Source organism: Pristis pectinata, chromosome 4, assembly GCF_009764475.1.
Source record: "Pristis pectinata isolate sPriPec2 chromosome 4, sPriPec2.1.pri, whole genome shotgun sequence".
Taxonomy (NCBI): domain Eukaryota; kingdom Metazoa; phylum Chordata; class Chondrichthyes; order Rhinopristiformes; family Pristidae; genus Pristis; species Pristis pectinata.
The window spans coordinates 84,669,655-84,693,967 of NC_067408.1; the positions used below are offsets into that span (position 1 = coordinate 84,669,655).

At 40.5% G+C, this 24,313-nt stretch overlaps 1 protein-coding gene and 1 long non-coding RNA gene across 2 annotated transcripts in view; one reads left to right on the plus strand and one right to left on the minus strand.

Annotated features, from left to right (window-relative positions):
• The first annotated feature begins 696 nt into the window (after positions 1-696).
• LOC127569922 (uncharacterized) lies at positions 697-4,490 on the plus strand. The gene is made up of 3 exons (XR_007956262.1): positions 697-815; positions 3,925-4,008; positions 4,299-4,490. It is a non-coding gene; the product is annotated as an uncharacterized LOC127569922 (long non-coding RNA).
• A 9,518-nt stretch (positions 4,491-14,008) lies between these two features.
• The window catches only part of LOC127569819 (T-cell immunoreceptor with Ig and ITIM domains-like), a 35,752-nt gene continuing 25,447 nt past the window's right edge, over positions 14,009-24,313 (minus strand). The window contains exons 3-4 of the mRNA XM_052014759.1: positions 17,171-17,271; positions 14,009-14,414 (exon numbers count right to left, since the gene is read on the minus strand). Coding sequence (XP_051870719.1) covers positions 14,241-14,414; positions 17,171-17,271 — 275 coding nt within the window. The 3' untranslated portion in view covers positions 14,009-14,240. The remainder of the gene's footprint in view (positions 14,415-17,170; positions 17,272-24,313) is intronic.

A 24,313-nucleotide genomic window follows, 5' to 3' on the forward strand; every position in this document is an offset into this window, starting at 1 on the left:
GTTTTTTTTATTACAATAACGGCAGTGGGTATGAAATTGAAGTTCATCCTACAGGGCAGCAGAATAACTTTGAGAGAAGCTTCTGCATTTCCACATTTAGCTTGGCATATGTGGATACTGGAAGTTGTTCCCAGTTTTACACAATAATAACAACAGCAATGGTTGTGCCAAGATTATGACTACAAATTCTGGACTAACTAATTCCCCTCAATGAGTCGGTGATTATACTGGCCCGGTTTTTGCAGCGTTATGCCTGCCACCCCCACTCGTTGCTGAGTTATCCATATCTGGTTGAGATTATCCAGGAGGTGAATGGCAAGGCTTTGTGTATGGCAGGGGCTCAAGCTGCATAACTGAGACATGTAGGCAGGCCAGAACCAGCTCTGCTGCCTAAGCTCCTCTGGAAATCCATGACAGATGGCAAAGCCACACTTCCAGCTTTGCCATCTACCAAAACTGTAAAGGTTTCTCAATGCTTCCGAATGTCCCTGACATTTAGAAAATCTAAAAAAAAACTTAAATGTGAAGAGAGCAAGTGAATAAAAAATAAAATCACCTAAGTAGTTTGAAGTAATTGAAGACATTACTCAAACACAAATAATTAAGACTTAGTTCATTCTTAACTTTCTTCTTCACAGCTGTACCATCTCCATTTAAATGCATGGGGCTTTGGAGATCTGAGAGCAGCTTTCCCATCACGGTTGGAGTTCCATTTTTATTCCAAAAACAGAAAGCAACCGGAAAATCACTGGCCAAGCTCGGCCAGCAAAGTCAGGACTTATGCACAACCCCCAAAACTTGCTGGCAGTTACAAGGTAAATGCTGATAGTACCAAGCAGAGCTGCTGGCAAAACCCAGCAAATTCTGCACCAGTGGGACTTGCCAGGTTTTTGGTTTAGAAATTCAGTCAGTATCTCAAAACAAAAATGAACTTGATTTCATGGCAAAAAGATACTAGTAACAATGGTAGTGTTTCTTTAGCACTTCCTTCAAGTCTATCTGATTAGCCCTTTCCTCAAAGTACAAAGGAATCTTATACAGACTGATTGTCATGGGTTTGATTCCTACTATGAGGGTATCTCATAGATTCTCTTTGTATGACTCAGTTATATAAATCTTACCTCTGAGGCAAGAGGTGGCAAGTTCAGAGTTTCACTCGGAGATTTCAAGATAATCTGTTTGAAACATCATTGACTTACTGAGGAAGTACTGCACTGTCTGAGATGCATAGTTGAATGGCTTTTTAGGTAGACATAAGTAATCCAATGGCACAATTCAACAAAGGACAGGAGTTGAACTCAACCATAGAAACATACAGCACACAAATGGGCCCTTCTGGCCCACCTTGACCATGCCGACCACGATGCCTGTGTACGCTAATCCATTTGCCTGCATTTGGCCTGTATCCCTCTGCACTTTTCCTATCCAAATACTTGTCCAAATGCTTTTTAAGAGTTGTAATTGTATCTACCTTCACTGCTTCCTCTGGCAGGTCCTTCCATGTACCTACCACCCTCTATGGAAAAATGTATCCTTCAGATCTCCTTTAAGTTTCTCCCTTCTCACCTTAAACCTGTGCCCTCTAGTTCTGGACTCCCCTGCCTTGGGAAGAAGACTCTGACTATCTGTGCTGTCTCTGTCCCTCATAATTTTGTAAACCTCTCAGCCTCCTATGGTCCAGTGAGAATAAACCCAGCCTATCCAATCTTTCCTTATAACTGCAGCCCTCCAATCCAGGGAACATCCTGGTGAATCTCTTCTGCACTCTCTCTATTGCTACCACATCCTTCCTGTGGTGTGGCAACCAGAACTATGCACAATACTCAAAGTGCAGTCTAACCAACATTTTGTACAGCTGCAACATTACATCCTGACTCTTGTACTCAGCCCGACTCATGAAGATAAGCATACCAAATGCCTTTTTACAACATTATCTACCTGTGTTGCCACTTTCAGGGAGCTCTGGACCTGCACCACAAAGTCTCTCTCTACATCAACATTCCTTGGGCCCCTGCCATTTACTCTATATACCCTACCAGAATTTGACTTCCAAAATGCATTACCTACAAGCAGCTTAAAAGGATTTAAAGAATTTAAATTATGAGGAAAATAAATTATTTTAATAATTAAAAAATGATCAATAATGAATTTGGTTCATATTAACTTACTGTAAAATAACTAAAAACACAAATATTTAGTAAAATAAAGAAAACTAAAGTTGACCCAAACCTAGCTTTTTAAAAAGGGCTGGATGGCACTGTTGCTTGTGAGGTCAGATGCAAAATGTATCTGATCTCCCATCACGTTTCCAACTTCAACATTACAAGGCACAGATGCACAAGTTGAAGCTGTGCTGAACATGAGTGACAGTCCCATATGGAATCATCACCCACAAAAGTGATCAGTCTGGTCCAATATGTGGCTCTGTGCTGTCAGCATATCCCCACCCTTGGTTGGCAGGACTCTTTGCCTTGACCTGTCAAAATTAATTCATTAAGATTTTCTCACCAAGCCAAACACCATTTGAGCTTTGAAGGTTGTGACTCAGCTGCCTTTACATTGCTGCATCGATGTCCCAGGGATTTCCTCACCTTGAGTCTTCTCTACTGATTAGTTCTTCTTACATTTTTAAATTGCCCTTCATGTTATGGATATAAGGAGTATAGCAATTTTCCCTTCTACTTAAACCTGATTAGATCTACCAAATGTGCTATTATAAAGGATGTTTCAGTCAGAACCTATAACCTGCTTTTTCTCTCTACAGATACTGACTGCTACATGTTTTATATGATTCGGGATCCATTTTAACATGGGATATGTTAGGGAAGGGAAATCCTCACAGAGAACTGAACTTAAGAATAAGGTCATTTTAACCCCTGATTCCTTTCAACACATAACATGGGAACCTGCTCGGAAGTGGCAGGAACAGTATCAGAGCTGACAGCAGAAGACTGAGGCCACAGGGACCCAAGAACATAGAACGTTACAACACAGTACAGTCCCTTTGGCCCACAATGTTGTGCCAACGTTTTATCCTGCTCTAAGATCTATCTAACCCCTCCCACATGGCCCTCCATTTTTCTATCATTCATGTGGCTATCTTAAGAGTCTTTTAAATGTCCCTAATGTATCTGCCTCCACCACCTCTACTGGCAGTGTGTTCCACACACCCACCACTCCCTGTGTAAAAAAACTTACCTCTGACATCCCCCCTATATCTTCCTCCAATCACCTTAAAATTGTGCCCCCTCATGTGAGCTATTTTCGCCCTGGGAAAAAGTCTCTGACTGTCCACTCGATCTATGCCTCTTATCATCTTGTACACCTCTATCAAGTCACCTCTGATCCTCCTTCTCTCCAAAGAGAAAAGCCCTAGCTCGCTCAACCTATCCTCATAAGATATGCTCTCCAATCCAGGCAGCATCCTGGTAAATCTCCTCTGCACCCTCCCTGTAAAATGAGCTTGGGGGTTGGGGTTAGAGTTTGACAGGTTATGCTGATACTGGGAGGCAAAGGCAAGGTTTGGTTAGAAAGGACCAGTTAACTGTTCCTACCCAAGGAATCCTGAGAAAGGTTAAATAAGAAGGATCTATCTTCAGTGCAATAACTGGAGTACCACAGAAACAAGCCTTTGTAACTGCCAACGTGAACTCACTTGATATATCCCAGGGTATTTTGAGAGTAAAAAGATGCTATTAATTGTAGACAATACCTGTAATTATTCTGCAACATGAATGAATCAAACCTGTGGTGCTGAAGCCCATGCAGTTGGGCACTTGGCTGCCCATTAAAAGGCCATGAATCCTTACTGACTTTTTCCTTGCAAGTGTCATGATTTCTGAGGTGGTGTGTGACAGACGTGACTCTGTTATGGTAGCAACACTTCTTGATTCAAAACCTTTCATGTTAAATCCCTAATTGAAGGACTTGTGCAGGAAATCCAGGCTGACGCTCCGGTGAAGTACAGAGAAGGTGTTGCATTGTCAACCAATACATCTGCTGTCCCAGGTGAGTCTAAAAAATCTCATGGTTTTTATTTTATGAGCAGAGAGGATATATATATCAGTTTTTCCAGCCAACATTTATCTTTAAATCAACTTGATTGAAGCAGGTTAAACACGGTGGGTGTAATGTTTGTGGGAGCTTGCTGTGTGCAGATTGGCTGCCATGTTCCTAAATTACAATGGTGACCATATGTTGCCCAAGGTTTTGTACACAAGCAGTGTGATTCACCGGTGTCTTACACGTGACTGTCAAACCACATAATGTGAACCAACCTGTGCTCTGCAACATTACAGCTGGAGGTCATAAAGTAATTGGAAGCATCAGCAAGAATAGCTGACTTGTAATTGCCAGAATGGACAACCCTTCCGCTGACTGCATTGGAGTGTGTGGCCATGGGACACCGGGTGGATACCAAGAGAGCTGCAAAATCTGGTCCATAGTTGAATTGAAGCTGAACCCATCGATGTTCTAGGTACTGCACTATCTAGCAGGTATGCAGTTGAAGTACATTTTCTAAAGTCATGTACAAGAAGGTATGTTTCCTTCTGTGAGGACTTTTTTTTGTTTGTGACCCACTTTGTTTCATTGTGGTCCAGTGTAGCAGCAGTAATGTCATTAAGCATGCCTTGCACACCACTGCTTCCAGTGTTCTCACGCGTAGTTACATCACATGCATAATGCGCTTGATCCAAAGTTTCAACATGCATTATAGATCCTGATTGGGCTCAGCAATTAATTTTACTCTGCAATTCACAAAGTCCACTAACTGTACAATCAAATTTCTAGGCATTTTTTTTTCATTCACTTATACTGTTTAAAGAAAGGTGCATGTAAATATGAAGTGTTGTTCCCTATCTTTTATACATGTATAATTTTATAAAACGAGCAAGCTGAAAAAATCTTCACTTTATATAAAGTAAAGCATTATTAATAGATGCCATGGAACAAATTTCTATCGATGTGTTATGCTCCAAAGTACAGTTTTTCATTAAAATTCTAGTTACTTTGGATAACTTGGCTAACTGTAAGCAGTCATGCCTGACATTTCCAGAATATGCATTTGAGGAAAACTGCAGCCAATGGAAGGGTACTTCATAAAACATGGTAATTCACTCTGACTCCTACATTTTTCATGAGCTAAAACAATTAAGAATTCATACTTGGTTATTTAAAGTACAGAATCAAAGAAAATACATTTTAGCTGAACTGAATCTCATTTGTGTGAATCTTCAATATTTAATAAATTCTATGCAGACTTTGTCAAATATGCGCAGATGAGCATGATCAGAAATATAGTTCTATACTTCTTTCCAAATAAATACTCATTTTTCTGAATTATTAATCTGGGCAAGTTACTTGATTAAAAGTAACTTCTATTCAAAAAAGCAAAGCTGTGTATTCAACATAATAAGTATGGTGAATGCATAACTTATGACTAGCAGGATTACTGACGCTGATCAAATTTATTTTTCCCCTTCAAACTGAGAGGGGAAAGCTGTCTCAGATATAACTATCATTCTGACAGTCTGAAATGCAATATGTCATGGCGTGAGGGACATATGCAATAAATGCACTATACAATGCTTACATTGACTAGTTGTGGGTGAGTTATCTAATAACCATACTGTCACATTTGGAATGCAGACTATTTATTTAATGTAATCTATTCAAGTGTTCTAGCTGCTTCTTCAGGTATGCACTCAACAGAAATCTTCTGTGCTTTCTCACTTACTTGGTTTCTCCAGTTTGCCTGCGTTAATAGAAACAAAGTTTTGTTAAAGCAACCCTGCCAGTTAATGTAATGAAGATCAACAGCTGAACCTGAGATGAATAGATGGACTAACTTCCCAGTATAAATTGGAGAAGCAGAACTTCACAATGCGTGTGCTGCACTTTCAGGTTGCTTGCCAGCAGGAAGCAAGAGTTTTGGTTTGTTTTGAGTTTGAAATAGGTCAAAAGATGAAACCCCAGCTGTTACAGGCCAAAAGATTCTGCTCTCTCACTTCACCCTTTTGAAAGAAGTATTTGGCAACCCCCTGGTAGTTGTTCACATGGGATTATTCAGACTTCCTGTGCAGTGGCTTAGATTTTATTGCCTTTCCTGCTCTCTGTGACTGATTTTCTGCAATGTAGATCACCTTTTCCTCACACCTTCATCAGTTCTCAACCCAATCCCTCAATATTGCACAAAGTGAGTTATATTGTTTACTAAAACTTCAGTACTCCTAAACCACTTTTGGCTGAAATAGCCATTACTATTGCTTTGCAAATCACTACAGCTCTGCACTTTGCTTCATTAGTCAGATGTAAATTCTACAAAGCATCAAACAGGCCTAAAAATCCACATTGCTCATTAGTAACACTCTCGTTACTCTTTGGGTCGGAAGGAGATTACAATATGAGAAAACATCATTCATTTCACGAGCAGATCTGTTCCCTTGGTGTAAGACCTTTCTGGAACAAACCTAGTCATCAATAACAAATATTAATATATTTGTATATCAATATTGTATATTATATTAATATAAATATTAATATTGATACAATATATAACAGTAACAAATATTGATGGGACTGCTGGACTGAAATGTGTTTATTTCAATGCTAGGAGTATTATGGGGAAGGAGGTTGAACTTAGAGTGTGGATCAGTACATGGAGTTACTATGTTGTTGCCATCACAGAGACCTGGATACATGAGGGACAGGACTTGCAGCTCAAAATTCCTGGGTTTTGTTGTTTTAGACGTGATAGGGAGTAAATGAGGTGGAAGGGTTGCACTACTGAGAAGGGAGAATGTCACTGCAGTATTCAGTGGGGACATACTGGAGGGCTCATCCACAGAGGCAATTTGGGTGGAGCTCAGAAATAGGATAGGTGATGGGATTATACTACAGGCCTCCCAATAGCCACTGAGAGATGGAGGAACAAGTATGTAGACAGATTATGGAAAGGTGCAGAAACAACAATGTTGTCATATTGGGTGACTTGAACTTCCCCAGTATTGATTGGAACTTATATAATACAAGAAGGTTAGATGGGGTGGGATTTCTTCAGTACATCCAAGAGGGGTTCTTGAAACAATTTGTGGAGACTCCAGCTAGAGGAGAGAACATACTGGACCCTAGTTTTGGGAAATGAACCAGGACAGGTGACAGACCTGATAGTGGGTGAACATTTTGGGAACAGTGACCACAACTCATTATATTTTAAGATAGTTATGAGTAAGGACAAAATTGGATCTTGTGGGGTACTAAATTGGGGGAGGGCAAATTACGACAGGAGCTAAGCAGCATTGATTGGGAGCAGCAGCTATTGGACAAGTCCACGTCTGACACATGGGAGTTGTTTAAAGACCAGCTGATCAGAGTTCAGGATCAGCATGTTCTGGTAAAGAGTAAATACAAGAATGGTAAGGTAAAGAAACCTTGGACATCCCAAGAGTTCCTAAATTTAGTCAGGAGGGAAAAGGAAGCATACGTCAGATTTAGGAAGCTAAAATCAGACTGGGCCCTTATGGAATATAAAGATAGCAGGAAAGTGCTCCATCCAGTGATTAGGGAAGCCAAAAGGGGCCATGAAATGTCCTTGGCGGTAGGATCAAGGAGAATCCCAAGGCATTTTATACTTATATTAAGAAAAAGAGGATAACTAAGGAGAGGGTAGGTCCACTCAAGGATAAACAAAGGGATTTGTTCTTGGAGATAGAGCAAGTGGCTGAGTACTAAATGAGTACTTTGCATTGGTATTTACCGAGGAGAAGGAATTGGAAGATAGTGAAAACAGAGTGGGGCATGTTAATGTGCTGGGACATTTTGAGATGAAGGAGGAGGTAGTGCTGGGTCTTCTGAAAAGTATTAAGGTAAATAAGTCCCCAGGGACTGATGGTATATATCCCAGAATATTGAAAGAAACAAGTGAGGAGATTACTGCGGCTTTGACAAGGATCTTTGTGTCCTCACGAGCAACAGGGGAGATCCCAGAGGACTGAAGAGTAGCAAATGTAGTGCCTTTGTTCAAGAAGGGAAATAAGGATAATCCAGTGTATTGTGGAGGGTCGTTGCTGTCATGTGACAGCACTGCCCCTACCTGGTTGGATGACAGCACTGCCCCTACCTGGTCAGAAGACACACCACTGCCAATCAAGGTTTGACCCCACCCCACCCATCAGTGTACACCCGACCATTGGCCTTTGTGATCAATTAGTCCTTGCTGGCGCCGGGCCATTGGTCTTTTTAAATTACCTGGGCTGGACCACCCCACCCCCCCACCCCCAACACCTCCAGCACTATAAAGAGTGCCACATGTGCTCGGCTCTCTCTCTTTTGTCTCCGAGGGATGACCCTGCTTCGCTCCAGGCCGAGCACTGTGAAACGGCACTGGAGAAATCATTGGTGAGGTGTGCACTGTTAAAAGGGTTGGGAGCATCTTAGTTTGTGTCCCTAGTAGCATAGAGCCGTGCCTGCACTGAGTCAATGGGTGGCAGGTATTGTATTGCTTTTCCTTGATTGTATGTACCCAGTCTGTTTGTGTGTGTGTGTATTATACCCCCGTTGCGATTTTCCCACGCTCGCTATAAACCGTGCGTGTGTGTGTTATTCCCGTTATCCTTTCCCCGTGTTTGTCTTTTGTAAAGAAATCATTTATCTCTAAGACAGTGTTCAGAGTCCTCGCCTTCTGAGATTCCGAACCTGTTTCACAACATCCAGGTAATTATAGGCCAGTGAGCCTCATGTCAGTGGTAGGGAAGCTATTGGAGAGGATACTGAGGGATAGGATTTATGCACATTTGGAAAGGCATGGCCTGCTTAGCGACAGTCAGCATGGCTTTGTGTGGGACAGGTCCTGTCTTACAAACTTGATGGAGTTTTTTTTTGAGAAGGTGACAAAGGAGCTTGATGAGGGTAAGGTAGTGGTCATTATCTACATGGACTTTAGGAAGGTATTTGACAAGGTCCCTCATGGTAGGTTGATTCAGAAGATAAAGATGCACGGGTGAATTGAAAGTTTGGATTCGAAACTGGCTTGCCCATAGAAGACATAGAGTAGGGGTGGAAGGCTGTTATTCTGGCTGGAGGTCTGTGACCAGTGGTGTTCTGCAAGGGTCAGTGCTGGGACCTCTGTTGTTTGTGATACATATCAATGATTTGGATGACAATGTAGATGGGTGGATTAGTAAGTTTGTGGATGACACCAAGATTGGTGGAGTTGTGGGCAGTGTAAAGGACTATCAAAGAATACAGCAGGATGCAGATCAATTACAGATATGGGCAGAGAAGTGGCAGATGGAGTCTAATCTGGGCAAGTGTGAGGTGTTACACTTTGGGAGGTCAAGTGGAAGGAAAAAATATACAGTTAATTGTAGGCCCCTTAATAGCCTTGAAGTACAGAGGGATCTTGGGGTCCAGGTCCATAATTCACTGAAAGTGGCTACACAAGTGGATAAGGGGGTAAAGAAGGTGTATGGCATGTTTGCCTTCATAGGCAGGGGCATTGAGTATAAGAGTAAGGAAGTCATGCTGCAGCTACATAAAACTTTAGTCAGACCGCACTTGGAGTATTGTGTGCGGTTCTAGTCACTCAGTTATAGGGAGGATGTGAAGACTGTGGAAAGGGGGCAGAAGAGGTTTACCAGGATGCTGCCTGGAATTAGAGGGTATGAGCTATATGGGCAGGTTGGACAAACGTGGGTTGTTCTCCCCAGAGTGTCGGAGGCTGAGGGGTGACCTGGTAGAGGTTTTTAGAATTGAGAAGCATAGATAGCGTAGACAGTCAGAATCTGTTCCCCAGGGTAGAAATGTTAAACACCAGAGGACATGCTTTTAAGGTTAGAGGGGGGAAGGTCTATCAATTAATAATGGTTAAAATATCAGAATTTACCAGGGATGTAGTAAGTACGACTGCAAAATTGCCGCCCTGCTTTTACAGTTATACTTAATACATACCTGGTAAATTCTGATATTTCAACCATTACTAATTGATGTTACATCATATTTGACCTGAGTGGCTGAAAGTCTGAAGACCACTTCTATCTCAGTTCCATGCAGAAGTCACTGAGCAAGAAAACCCTCTTCCAGAGTTTACATTTGTTCATTAATGCCTTCAATCTTTTTAAAAAGCAGAAATATAAAAGGAAAGAAAAACAGGTTAATTACTTTTGATCATCCAAATTCACCTTCACATCACCAAAGCCACTTAATAGAGTGTCCATTTAGCAGATGACCAAAAGTGTTGACTGTGATTTTATGGTTGAAGTGGGCTAACAGATAAAGAATTTTTAAAGAAAATATTCAGACTCCAATAAAGAGAACTGAAGCATCAATAAATTGAAGTGTGATCTGGCTTCCTCCAGGAGACTCGTACAGCAAATTCAGATGGAAGTTAAATCAAATAGAAAATTGAATAGGTAAACAACACAATCACTGGTGCTAAGAGCAGAGGAGAGCCACTTGTACTGAAGAAGTGACTCCACTTCCAATGGGCAGATTATCTAAGGAACCCCAGAGGGTTAGTTGGTGGTAGCTAATTTCAATGCTGGTTTAGGAAAGTGGAACAGAACAAGCTGTCGTATTTTATAAAATTTCAGTGAAACTGATTATGTTATCATCATATCTCCTTACTTAAGTTGCAGATTTAGTATTATTTAAGTTTGTCAATGTTAACTGTCTTTCAGTCCTCAAATATTTTTTTTGTATGCCATTGTGGCATTTTTTTCCATTTTATTTTAATGATGATTTGTTATATCTGGAAGGTTGTGTATTGTATTCAATTATGATTGTTTCTCAGGAATAAAATGTGAGGATCACAACAGTTTAAAACTGTTAATCCATGTAGATAATGATAAATAAAGGACGCTATCCCTTTTTCTCAATTTCTCCGCCTCCAGCGCATCTGCTCCCATAATGAGGCTTTCCACTCCAGGACATCTGAGATGTCGAACTTATTTTCTAACCGTGGCTACCCCACCCCACCGACTGTGGTTGAGAGAGCTCGCACCCATATCTCTGCCATTTCCTGCATCCCTACTCTCACCCCCACCCCCACCCCCACCCCCACAGAACCAATAGGGATGGGGTCCCCTTGTCCTCACATTTCATCCCACCAGCCTATGTATCCAACACATCACTTTCCGCCACTTCTGCCATCTCCAACGGGACCCCACTGTCAAGCATATCTTCCCCTCCCCAACCCTTTCTGCCTTTTGCAGGGACCACTCTCTCCACGACTCCCTCGTTCACTCCTCACCCCCCCCCCCCCCCCCCCCACCCATCCTGCTCCCACCCTGGGAACTTTCCACTGCCCCTGCCATAGGTGCAACACCTGCCCCTACATCACCTCCATCCAGGGACCCAACCAGTCCTTTCAGGCGAGACAGAGATTCACTTGCACCTCCCTTAAGGTGCAGTAGTGTAGCATAACGCTTTACAGCGCCAGTGACCCGGGTTTAATTCCGGCCACTGTCTGTAAGGAGTTTGTATGTTCTCCCTGTGTCTGCATGGGTTTCTTCTGGGTGCTCCGGTTTCCTCCCACCCACATTCCAAAGACATACGGGTTAGGAAGATATGGGCATGCTATGTTGGCGCCAGAAGCATGGCGACACTTGAGGGCTGCCCCCAGAACACTACGCAAAAGATGCATTTCACTGTGTGTTTCGATGTACATGTGACCAATAAAGATATCTTACTGCATTTAGTGCTCTAAGTGTGGCCTCCTCTACATTGGTGAGACCAAATGCAGACTGGGTGACCGTTTTACAGAACACCTGCGCTCCATCCGTAACCGCAATCTGCATCTCCCCATTGCCGGTCACTTCAACTCCCCCTCCCACACTATCACTGATATGTCAGTCCTCGGCCTCCTCCACTGCCAGGAGAATTCCAAGCGCAAACTGGAGGAACAGCACCTTATTTTCCATCTTGGAACCTTGCAACCTAATGGGATGAACATTGAATTCTTCCACTTTAAGTAATCCCCACACCCCTTCCCCACCACCTCTAACCCCCAGCCATGCATCTTCTTTTCATCCCTTTCCTAGCCTCTTTTTTTTCTACCCCCTTTTTTTCTCTCCTTACCTTTCACCCATCCCCCGGTGGATCTGCTCTCCCCTCCTCCCCCACACCTGTCTATCACTATCCCTTACCTGTATCTACCTATCACCACCTTGTGCCCACCCTGCCTCCCCTCTTTTGTCCACCTATCACTGCTCTGCTTTTCCCTCCTACATATTGGGCTTCCCCTGTTTCTATCTTCGGTCCTGAAGAAGGGTCCTGACCCGAAACGTTGACCATCTGCTTTTCTCCACAGATGCTGCCTGGCCTGCTGAGTTCCTCCAGCATCACGGTGTTTTTCTTCTTCAATAATAAATAAATTACACCCAGCCTGTTCACTATGAAATTGTATGGTATTCATTCGGTTTATTTTGCATGGAATAAATACTGACTGCAATATTTATCTTGTTTAGTTATTTAGAAGCAACTACTGCACCACAGCAATTGATTTCTATTTTTATCATCCAAGCACATAAAAATCTGAAATTTGTCAAATTAGTCACTGGAAATCATGCCAATTAAAATGTGAACTGAATATTCAGCAAAAATTTAAATTTATCTAGAGGGGGCTCAGAGATTCATCTGTACAACATAAAAAAACATTGAGGATGAAAATTACATTAATGTGGCTTCAGACAACTTTGCGCATGGTTCTGGGTATGTGCAAGTTGGTTGTTAACATCATGTACTCATTTTAATGCAAGATTTTCTTGTTCCCTCATGTGTTTTTCTAGCTCCCAGCTTGCTTAAAGGATATCATCAGCAATGAGCTGTCCAAAATATATTATCAGCAAACTTTTCAACTGTGTTGGTCTGAAATCCGACAATTGCTGTTTGCTTTCAGAACCAACTTTTACTAATGCTGACGCCTCCACAGAAAACCACTCCAATGTCCAACAACAATAAACTTGCAATCATGTCAACTGCAGTCCACTGCCTTGCACATTGTTCATTGCTCATTTTGAAACCTAACTATTCGTAGTGTTGGTACATCTAAAACTGTTTTCCAGTGCCCTTCTGTGTAGACTCAGCAGTTCTTCAGAGTTGATATGAACGTGTGGACGTGATATCAACAAGTCTCAGGCATCTACAAAGGACCATGTCATTGGCTCAGCACCCAAATCATTATCTACCAGGGAGCCACATTCTTTATATACACTTGAACAATATTTATACAGGCTATGGGTCCATAAAATTGTCCTACTCTGGCCATAGCCGGGATAGACAACAGTTCCCTCTTAGAAGGGTCATCTTGTTTCTCAGCATAAAATTTTCCGTCCATGCACTAAATCAGTATCCTGTGCCCTATTTTTGAAACATTGTGTTCTTATGTAAGGGAGCCAGGCAACACTTTTTTCTATCAACACTAACAAAATTCATTATCTGTTGAGAACTTCGTAAAACTGCATTAAAGAGCCGTGTCACAATGTTTAAATGCACAAAAATTAATGCAAATAAGTCTTTAGAGTGGAAAGTCTGCAAAATGCGTGTATATTCTGACACCTCAGTTTTTAGCAGGCTTACTCAAACATACAAGGCAAACAAAACAGCTTAATGACAAAGCTTAAGAAATTCACACATCTTCAGCAATCTGTGGCATTGATCTTATAATATAGTTCAATGAAAATTGTTTTCAAAGATGCACAGTTTCTAGTTGAGATTAAAAATGGAGAGAGTGCATTAAAAAGCCAGATGTGTTCCAGGAAATAAATTAATACTACATCTTGGGGCATAAAGAGGATATGAAATTTGCCCTGGTGTCTTCAAGCAAGGAGGAAAGACTAAAGATCATGGAACTGAACAGCATTTTTTTTTAGAATAAATCAGTAAAACACCCCATGATAGTTATGACAAATAACTTGTCCATTTTCTAAAATAACACAATAATAATCAAGTTTATTCTTTAATATTTTTGTTTACTTTTTCTTAGTCAATACAGGTTAAGTTATTGCAAATAATCCCTGCCAGTTGAACACTTACTTCACTGGGTAATTCTGGAAATTACCTCGTAATACCTCCATGGGCGGTGGAACATTTTCACAACAGACTTATTTCTATCTGCAAAAGTGCTGCAGTTAAATTATCACAAATAATATTGCAGAACAGAAAACATTTTGAAAACAATTAGAAATTATATCAGCTGACAGTTTTAACACAAAAGCATGTATGCAAATCTATCTACTGAAATCTTAAAGTGATGATCTTAATGCAACAGTAAAGTAGTCACTGCTCGTGTCCTCCCCATCAAGATTGGCTGCTGTTGGCTTGTTTGGTTGTCTTGCTGTGTCCACGTTATTGGCGCTGGATGTATTTTGCAGTATTACATTGATCTGGTTTGGTAAGTGGATTCTAGACTTCCTCTGCTGCAAAAAAAGATTCACAGATTTGAGAGGATATATTTATAAGATGGGTTTCTTTTCTCCAGAAACGTGGATTGCCTGATATCAGATCTCTTTGAAAATGAAAGGGTTTGATAGGGTGACCATGGAGAAAACATTTACATTTATAAGGGAGCCTTGAACTCAAGTTCAGAAATACAAATTGGCCACTGATAAATCCAACAATGGTTCTTTCCTCAAAAAAATTGGTAGAATGTGCAACTCACAGCCACAAGGAATAAGTGAGGCTAATGACAAAGATACATTTTGGGAAGAGCTAAATAAATACATGATTGAGAACAAAATAGAAAACTATGCTGGAAAGATTGAAATCAGTGGAAAGAAACTTATAGAAGATAAATATTGGCAAAGACTATTCAGACCATTTAGGTTGTGTCAGTCAGCATCATGGTGAAAAATTAACTTCAAATAAACAGTTGAGTGTGGATCATATGAAAGGTTAAACCAATAAAAACATTAAACCAATAAAAAGCTGAAACAAGTTCCCAATTCACCTCAAACACATCCAATATTGGCATTAACAGAAATGAGATGAGAGTTGGTTAAATGTTTGAGCTCTGGGGAGACAAGCCAGTCACTGAAATCTTTCAAGGACTCTCTGTGGTTCAATCATAGTATTTCTCTTTCTAACTCATGATGGCAAAGTTTCCCACCCTTGCTAAATCCAGCAGGTTAAAGAAAGTTGGAAGATCTTCCAACATTGAATACCCTGCAAATCTGAAGCTCTCTGCCACAGTCTTCACCTCAAGATCACAGATACTGAACTCCTGCCACCTTCACCTCACTCTCCCCACGTAGTCCAGAGTCCTTCCTGCAACACCTGTAGTCACTCCAGACCATTCCCTGTCTTATTCGGGATCACTCCCAGATTACTGCTCACAGTCACTCCCTACGAGCCCCTCACACAACATCTGAGGTCATCTGAACTCTTCCCCCTACCTTCCAGAGAGCACTCAAGATCACCCAACGCCCCTCACATGTAGTCTGTGGTCACCTGCAGCCCCCTCACACCCTGCCTGTGGTAACTTCATCCTCCTTCGCACCCCATCCACGCTCACTCTCAGTCCCTCACACACACCCTTCACGCTCACTCCCAACCCCCGTACACCCCATCCACAGTCATTCACCCACCTCATCTACAGTTTCTCTCACACCCTATCCATGTTCACTTCCAGCTGCTCACACACACTTATATTTATATATAAATGATAAAAATTAATGGTTCAAGCTGCTATTGAACTTGTACCAAAAAAACAGTGGGTTTTGGTTGATCAACAAACTAGAAGTTTTGTCATTTTGTGTTTTTGAGGGCTAATTGTCCTGAATAAACTGAATGGATAGTTTTCTGTCATTATCTTGAAAGAATTCTTGAGTGTTCAGCTCTGGGTCTGCCTCATTATAAGAAGGATGTGGAAGCTTTAGAGAGGGTGAGGAGGAGATTTACCAGGATGCTGCCTGGATTGGAGGGCATATCTGATGAGGATAGGTTGAGTGAGTTAGGGCTTTTCTCTTTGGAGAGAAGGAGGATGAGAGGTGACTTGATAGAGGTCAGAGATTTTTTCCAGGGTGACAATGGCTAACACAAGGGGACATAATTTTAAGGTGATTGGAGGAAGATATAAGAAAGATGTCAGGGGTAAGTTTTTTACACAGAGAGTGGTGGGTGCGTGGAACACACTGCTGGCAGAGGTTGTGGGGGCGGATACATTAGGAACATTTAAGACACTCTTAGATAGACACATGAAGAATAGAGAAATAGAGAGCTATGTGGGAGGGAAGGGTTAGATAGATCTTAGAGCAGGTTAAAATGTTGGCACAACATTGTGGGCCGAAGGGCCTGTACTGTGCTGTAGTGTTCTATGAATCCTAAACTGTGCTGTGTGGTTGGAACCTTGCAGATGCCTCCCAGTTATTTCAGAAAGGTTGAAGAGAGAAGCCTCCAGAACCAACTGTGGGGATAAGACTATTGGTACTATTAGGGCAGAGCAACTGAGCAATGAGACAAATAAGATCTGATCAAAGAGTCAGTCTGGATTGTTGAAGGGTAAAGCAAATCAGACTAATTGGAGGTTATTTTAAGACTATTACTATGGAAAAGATAATGTCACTGGACTTCCAGCAGGCAATTAATGAGGTTCTGTAAAATAAGTTATTAGTAAACCATAGCATACATAATTGGAGGTAATCTTGCAGCATGAAAACTGGTTGGTAAACTGGAACTGAGTAAGGATAAAGGTTTTATTCTCTCATTTGCACAGTATGTCAAATGATGCTTCCTTGGATCTGTTCTGGGGCCTCAGTTCCTTAATGTTCATTTGGATGAAGAAAGAGCCATGTATCAAAGTTGCAGATGAATTTAGATGTTTGATAACTAGTGTAGATGTTATCTAAAAATTATAAAAAATGTAGATTTGGAAGAGGACAGGGCTGGAAAATGAAGTCAAAGGCCTCTATTTCAAGGGAATGAGAACGTGAAAGAGAAGTTCTGCTCTGGTTGTATAGAGTTTTGGTCAAACCCCATCTGAATTTTTAAATGAGCTTACGAAAAAACAGTATGAAAATAATTGGAAGCAAAAGAAAGCACGGATGAATGGTTGCAATTCAGTGAGGGCAAAAAGTGAAAGGTTTGTGTAGCAATTAGGAAATATTTATTAAATTTCTGATTTGTGTAGCCTTTATCCTCAAGTATACATGTAAATTAGTAAATTCTTATTACTTACGTGAACATAGCATAGCAATAAAAATAGGATTCCGATGGCGATTACTGCTAGAACTACACCTGTGATAATATATGCAGTCATATTAGAAGACGTTTCTTTATCTGGGAAGACATAAAGCATTTATTTCAACATTAGAAATATGCATCAAATTAACTTATTTCAAATTTTACATATAGTATTGTTAATTGTGTTTGCATTTAGATATAAATAGCTTATTTTCTGAAAGATATAAAAAGATGTCCAAGAACTTGAGTTGTATTCAAATGATATGTGGTTTCTAATACTGTGGATTTGCAAAAGAAAGGACTGTCAAAGTTACACAAAATAGTGTAGTACATATTCATTTATTTATGATGATACAAACTTGCATTTAATGTATTCGTCACCTTGAATGTGTTACAAATGAAGCATCTGTCACGTCTGCAACTGGTTCTAATATCACATTTGCAATGCAGTAAGAAATCCCAGCTGAACTGGTTTAAAATTTACCAAATGAGGAAATTACTTTATTGATAAAGAGCAATGGAGAAAGAAAACCAACCATTGCTTGCTGGCTTCTTTTTACCTAAAGGCTAACTTATTCTCACCCAGATACAACTAAGGATTTATAAACAGCTGTCAATCTACAACTAAATTTCTCCCCAAAATAGCAAATAGCTTATCTGTACTTACATGCCACAATTGGATATTGAAACTTTAAAAGGCTATGTCCAAATAATCGTAGTCTCACTGTAGTGGTAGCATTTGTTTCATTTTTTAAAATATCCAAGTCATGCATCTATCTTGTATAGTTTTTGATTTCTTTCTGTTTAATGAACAGTTATTCCTACACAGTATGCCTTACAGTTCAAATTGCTGGGATCTTATCCAGCTGCACTGTGGATGAAATGTCAAGACATATAAGCTTTTTGTTTCTTATTTTCAGGGCCACATTGGTAAACAGAAAAGAGATGGAACTGCAGAAGGATAAACCTGGTTTCCAAGAGTCTTGTTCAGGATAACACTTGTCATGCCATAGTTAATTATCAAGGGCAAAGTTCATGAGAAATAAAATGCAAAGATCACATGCTTTCCTTCGCAAGTTGCTGTGTTGGGATTGCAGAAGCACAACAGGCTGTGTCAGGAGTGAAAAGCTCTGTATATTTACTGCTTTAAAGTTATAGAATTTGGCCAATTATAACAAAGAGTGGGTGCTCCAGAAGGAATTTTGGTGTCAGGATTTGAATTGTACTTCATCTCCATGTGTCATTAAGAAGAAATCATTAATGATCCTGGGTCAACGCCAGCAGTAATGTTAACTCTTCCTGTTAATTGCAAAATAGATGGTTATGATATCATCATTAGGAGTCAACAAGTGTCCTATTTTTATAGTGGTGCAAGTAATTATCTGTAAATTATACCAATCTAAAATGAAGTTTTGCAAATTAAATTAAAATTCAGTCCTGGGGCTTGATACAAAACATCACAGTCTCAGTGTAAGAGGGTGCTTTTCAAGATGGAGATGAGAAGAAATTTTTTTTTCACACAGTGAATTGTAACTCTTTGGAATTCTCTACCCAAGAGGCTGTGAAGATTCAGTCACTATATTCAGGCCAAAGATCAAAAGATTTTTTGAATATTAAGGGACATGTGGTTGATGCAGAAAAGTGGTGCTGAGGTAAAAGATTGGGCAATGATCTTATTGAATGGTGGCAGGTATGAGAGGCAGAAATGGCCACGTCTGCTGCCTTTTCTTAAATTATTAGAAGCTTACGCTTCACTATTGTGTTTTCACTGCGTACATCTGAGAAAACTTTTCATGGAGCCCGAGAAAAGTAAATTATATTATTTCTTTCCATGATATGTCAACAGTGACATTTTCTTTTACAGTTTCCCTTCCCTAATTGCAGCCCATTATAACCTCTCTATAAAGGGCCGCATCATCCCGGACCCAGCCACTGGCTGGATTCATCACCTGTTGTGCCTGTCTAGATATTTTTATTCTGGCTGTGGGAGGCTGGCTGCTTCTGGCAGTTTTTTTTTCTGCAGTCATGGGATAGTGCAGGAAAGCGAGCACGATGGAGGACATCAACTGTGGCCTTACTGAATGACTGAGTAGGCACGAGTGGCCAAATGGTCTACAGCTGCCCTTATTTCTAATGTTATCCCTGGCAGTAAGCTCTGAGTGGAGAATAGATCTCAAGCCATGTATGCTGGGAATACCATCATAGTCTCTGACAGCTTGCAAACTGTTTGTTAAATGTCACCAATAGGCAGGGACACTTAAGACTATTCAAATAGATTTAAATAATAAAAAAGAAAATAATAAATAATTTTAATCAATAACACCTTAAAACACTAATAATTTAAAACATAAGGTAAAATAATCAAGGACTTAAATTTTTCCCAGCGTCAGCAACCCCCCATCCAATTGAAAGGAAAGTGATTGCTACTGGGCAGTCAGACAGTTCTGGGGTAAAGCTGAGGGTCAGGGGCAAAGTGGACAAGGAGCATCTCTTCACTGAGTCACTGCTCTACCTCTGGGCTCAGAGGTGAGTTCCACCAATGCAGCAGGAGATCAGTTGTACCAGGATCTGCATTTATTTTGGACTTATGCTTTTGTCTGAGCAGGTGCTAATTACGAGAGCAATTTATACTGGAGAACATATGAACCAATTTGAATTGATTTTTTTTACAAAAACTAGTGCGTGGAATGTGTGCTTTCAATTATTCACACCTGCTGCTTGCTGGAAGTATAGGTGTAGCCACAGCCCTTTTTATTTGATATGAGGGCATTCTTTTTCTCAAAGAAGTCCTGTCTTATTAATTTACTTGCTCAACAGAAGATCGTTCTGGATAATCATTAACTTTTTCTTGTCAGTTCTTATTAACCAATTGATAAAGAGCTCAGTTCTAATTTGCACTAACCCTAATACTTATTAATAATATAAATTGCCTGAAAATCATTTTTCAAAAGTAGACCAAGTTTCCCAGGAACTGAAATGTGCACTGTTTTATACACCGTGACTAGAGCAGTACCCATTCAACAAGAAATATACCTGCTCGTAGAGCTCAGTTTGGGCTCCAACAAAGTCACTTAGCTCCTGATCTCATTACTGCCTTGTTCCAAACATGGACAAAAGAGCTGACTGAACTCCAGAAGTGAAGTGAGAATAACTGACATTATAATTGACATCAAGGCAGTATTTGATAAAATATTGCATTGAGTCCTGGTTTAAGGGAGGGGGGGGGGACAGGTGGGAATACCTCCATTGATCGGAATCGTACATCGTACTTTCCACAAAGGAAGATGGTTATGGTGGTTAGAGGTCGATCATCTCAGCCACAGGACATCGCTGCAGGAGTTCCTTAGGGTAATGTCCTAGGCCCAAGCATCTTCAGCTGCTTCATCAGTGATACTCCTTTAAACATAAGGTCAGAAGTAGGGATGTTCGCTGATGATTTCACAATGTTCAGCACCATTTGTGATTCGTCAAATAATGAAGAAGTCCACATCCAAATGCAACAAGACCCGGACAATATCCAGGCCTGGGTTGATAGGTGGCAAGTAATGTTTGTGCCACACAAGTGCCAGGCAATGATAATATCCAACAAGAGAAAATCCACCTATCACCCTCTGACATTCAATGGCATTACCATCACTGAATACCCCCACTATCGATATCCTGGAGGTTAATATTGACCAGAAATTGATCTGGAGTAGCGATATACACAATGTGGCTACAGCAGCAGGTCAGCAGCTAGGAAACCTGCAACTCACCTCCTAATTCCCCAAAGCCTGATCCACCATCTGCAAAGCTCAAGTCAGGAGTGTGATAGAATATTCTCCACTTGCCTGGATGAGTGCAGCTTCAACAACATTCAAGAAGCTTGACACCATACAGGATGTAGCAGCCTGCTTGATATGCACCCCATTTACAATTGTTTACTGACTCTACCCCAGACGCACAGCTGAAAATCTGAAAATTTAATCACATAAGAATCAAAAGCAGGAGGAAGCTATTCAGTCCTTCATACCTCCTCAACCATTCAGTCAGATCCCGGATGATCTGATTCTTCAGCACTACTTTCCTGCTCTGATCCCCATGTCTCTTTATTCCTGTAATATACAAATGCTTTGCAATCTCTGACCTGATCACCAACGACCCTGTTGGATGGAGAATTCAACAGATCCACTACCCTCTGGGTAAAGGCATTTCTTTCCATTTCAGTCCTGAGTGGCTGAAGTCCTTATTTTGAGACCATAACTTCTGGTTCTAGATATTCCAGCGGACAGATCCATCACCCCTACATCTATCCTGTCAAGCCCTGCAAGAATTTTGTACATTTCTATCACATCACCACCAGTTCTTCTGAACTCTGTTTAGTCTCTTAACTTCCCATTTCTGGAATCAATTTGGTTAAAATATCGTGAAAATATATTAAATATTTAATAAATATGTCAGTTTAATTCAAAACAATAAATTACCAGAAATTTACAGATCAGGCATGGATTGGGGCTTTGCAAATGCAATCACCAGTGAATATCCCACATCTGACCTTATGATGGAAGGAAGGTCTTTGAAGAACAGCTGAAGATGGTTGGGTCGAGGACACTGCCTGAGAAACTCCTGCAGTGATATCCTGGGGACTCGAATGATTGACCTCCGATATCCCCAATCATTTTCCATTGTGCCAGATATGACTCCAACCATTGGAGTATTTTCACCTTTATCGTGCACTGGCTTCATTTTTACCAGGGATCTTTGACGCCAAGCAAGCCACTCTCACCTTACTTTTGGAATTCAGCTCTTTGGTCTGATCTTGGACCAAAGTTTTAAGTGTGCTTCCCATTAGCCTCTTAATTATTCACCATCCCTCAGAGCTAATGTAGAAGGACTGCAGAGCCTTGGCCTGACCTGTTGGTTGTGGAAACCACTTGGTTCAATTGCTGTTAAGGATCTACACGTTGTACTTCATCAGGTTGGCACCTCAGTTTTAAGTGCATCCAGTGCTGCTTCTGTATTACCCAGTAACCAGGGTTGATCCTCTAACTTAATTGTCATGGTAGAGTCAGGGTTAAGCTGGGGCATGAGGTTAGAAAGTGTTGCGGAGTATATTTCTGTTGGTTCTGATAGTCCACGGCACCTCATGGATACTCAGATGAAACTCACAAATGTATCTTTTCTTTCCTACTGTTGCTGGATTTTTTACACTTTAGTGAAAGTAATCACCGTTAACCACGCCAAAATCTGGGCCAATGATTTTGTCTACTTCTGAAAGTTCATGTATGTTAACATCTTAAAGAGCAACTGGCCAGCTACCAAACACATATTGCTCAAATTAATTTCTTATTGTGGAAAGATTTTCAATGGACTATCATCGAAAAGGATAAACCAGGCAAATTAATTAACTGATTTGGAATTTGGCTGAGTTACTGCAGGGATATTGGCAGGTGCTGAGCTCTTCTGGATGCATCTGGTTGTGTCCTTCAGGTATGGAGAAAGTACTATTCATGATTTATTAACAAATCAGAAAGAAAACCTAATCTTTACCAATGATGCACAGTTAGGCAGACCCTGTAGCAAGTGAAGATGGAAGTATTAAATTACATAGTAAAATTAATATTCTATATGAATAACAATGTAGTGGCAGATGGACTTCAATGCAGGCACTTCCAGACATCAGTGGGGAGGCAGTGAACATACAAGAAGATTTAGGGCCCCAAGTAGATAGATCATTAGAATGTCATAGGCAGATATAGAAAATAACTAACACTAATTGCTTCCTTGCCTTTGTATCAAAGGTTAGAAGTCATTCTCTAGATATACAAAGTCCTGGTTAGATCACATCTCGAGACCTGTGAATAACTCTGGTCATTTCAGTTTAAGGAGGACACATTGGACTTGGGTGAAGCATGCTATAGATTTACCAGAATGATATCTGCACTCCAGGGATTAAACTATAACAAACTTTTATACAAACTAGCCCCTGGAATTTAGAAGATTGAGGATAATTTGATGGAAGTTTTTCAATACTCAGGAGAACTAATTGGGAAGTTTGCTGGGAAATTCATTTTTGGTCACAAGCAGAAAACATAGCAGTGTATTTCTTGGAAATGAATTTTCAAAACCAGAGTCCAACCCGCTGCCACGATTATGATGTCAGTTTACTGCTGCTGAAAAGAGACAGACTTCTAGGCAAAACTGTTTTTGCTAGTTATGTAGTCTAGGATGAGGGCACCAAAATTAGATTAACGGCTTTCAGGAGTGAAGTTAGGAAATGTTTCTACATGCAGATGGTGATAGAGGTTTGCAATTCTCTCCCAAACAGCAACAGGTACAAGGTGAAGTCTGAGATTCATGGATTTTAATTAACTTAAGATATTAAGGAACATTGAATAGAGGCCCATTTTATTTAAAGTCAGCTGAGGCCATTTTCTGAATTAGATTTGATATGTTTTAGACTATGATAAATTGTTTTAGTCTGTTTTCAGACTGTAAACAAACATATTTTCCCTTTCTGTCATTTAACCAGGAAAACAAATAATTGAAACATATCTTTGAAGACTGAACTACGGAACTGCCCAGTCGCATTTTGTTGTGTTACAGCAAGTTATGCATTGACTTTTTTAGAAATGTTTTTCCAAAAGTTGTTGACAACACAATTGCTCTTGTTGACAATATGTTGGGGTGGCTATGCTGCTGAGCTGAAAAGCCCAGAGATTGTGAATTCAAGTACCACTCAATCCCTCTGAGGCAAATGATGAAATTCAATACAGTTAATGATTAAGAAAACTTCCAGCTTGTTAGAAAAAATACATTAATGTCACATGTCTAGTCCATATGTGACTTCAATCTTATATGAGTGAGACAAGCAATTCAAACACCACCCTCTCTGGGCGAAGATTTGTCTGTGGCAGAATCAGCCACATCCTGAGAATGAATAAAGAACAAAACCACTGCAAGCAAAGAACTGGCAAAGACACAATGGAGCCCTCTGTAAACATCCATAGATAGACATCTTAACAATATTTGTAGTTAAGAAGAATTCAGATAAGCTACATTTATAGAAGGGACTTCCATTAGTTGCCTCCCGTTGAATGGACCACTAGGCCAAAATTTGCAAATAATTGCCATGGAAACCAAGTTCCACTTTCACCTG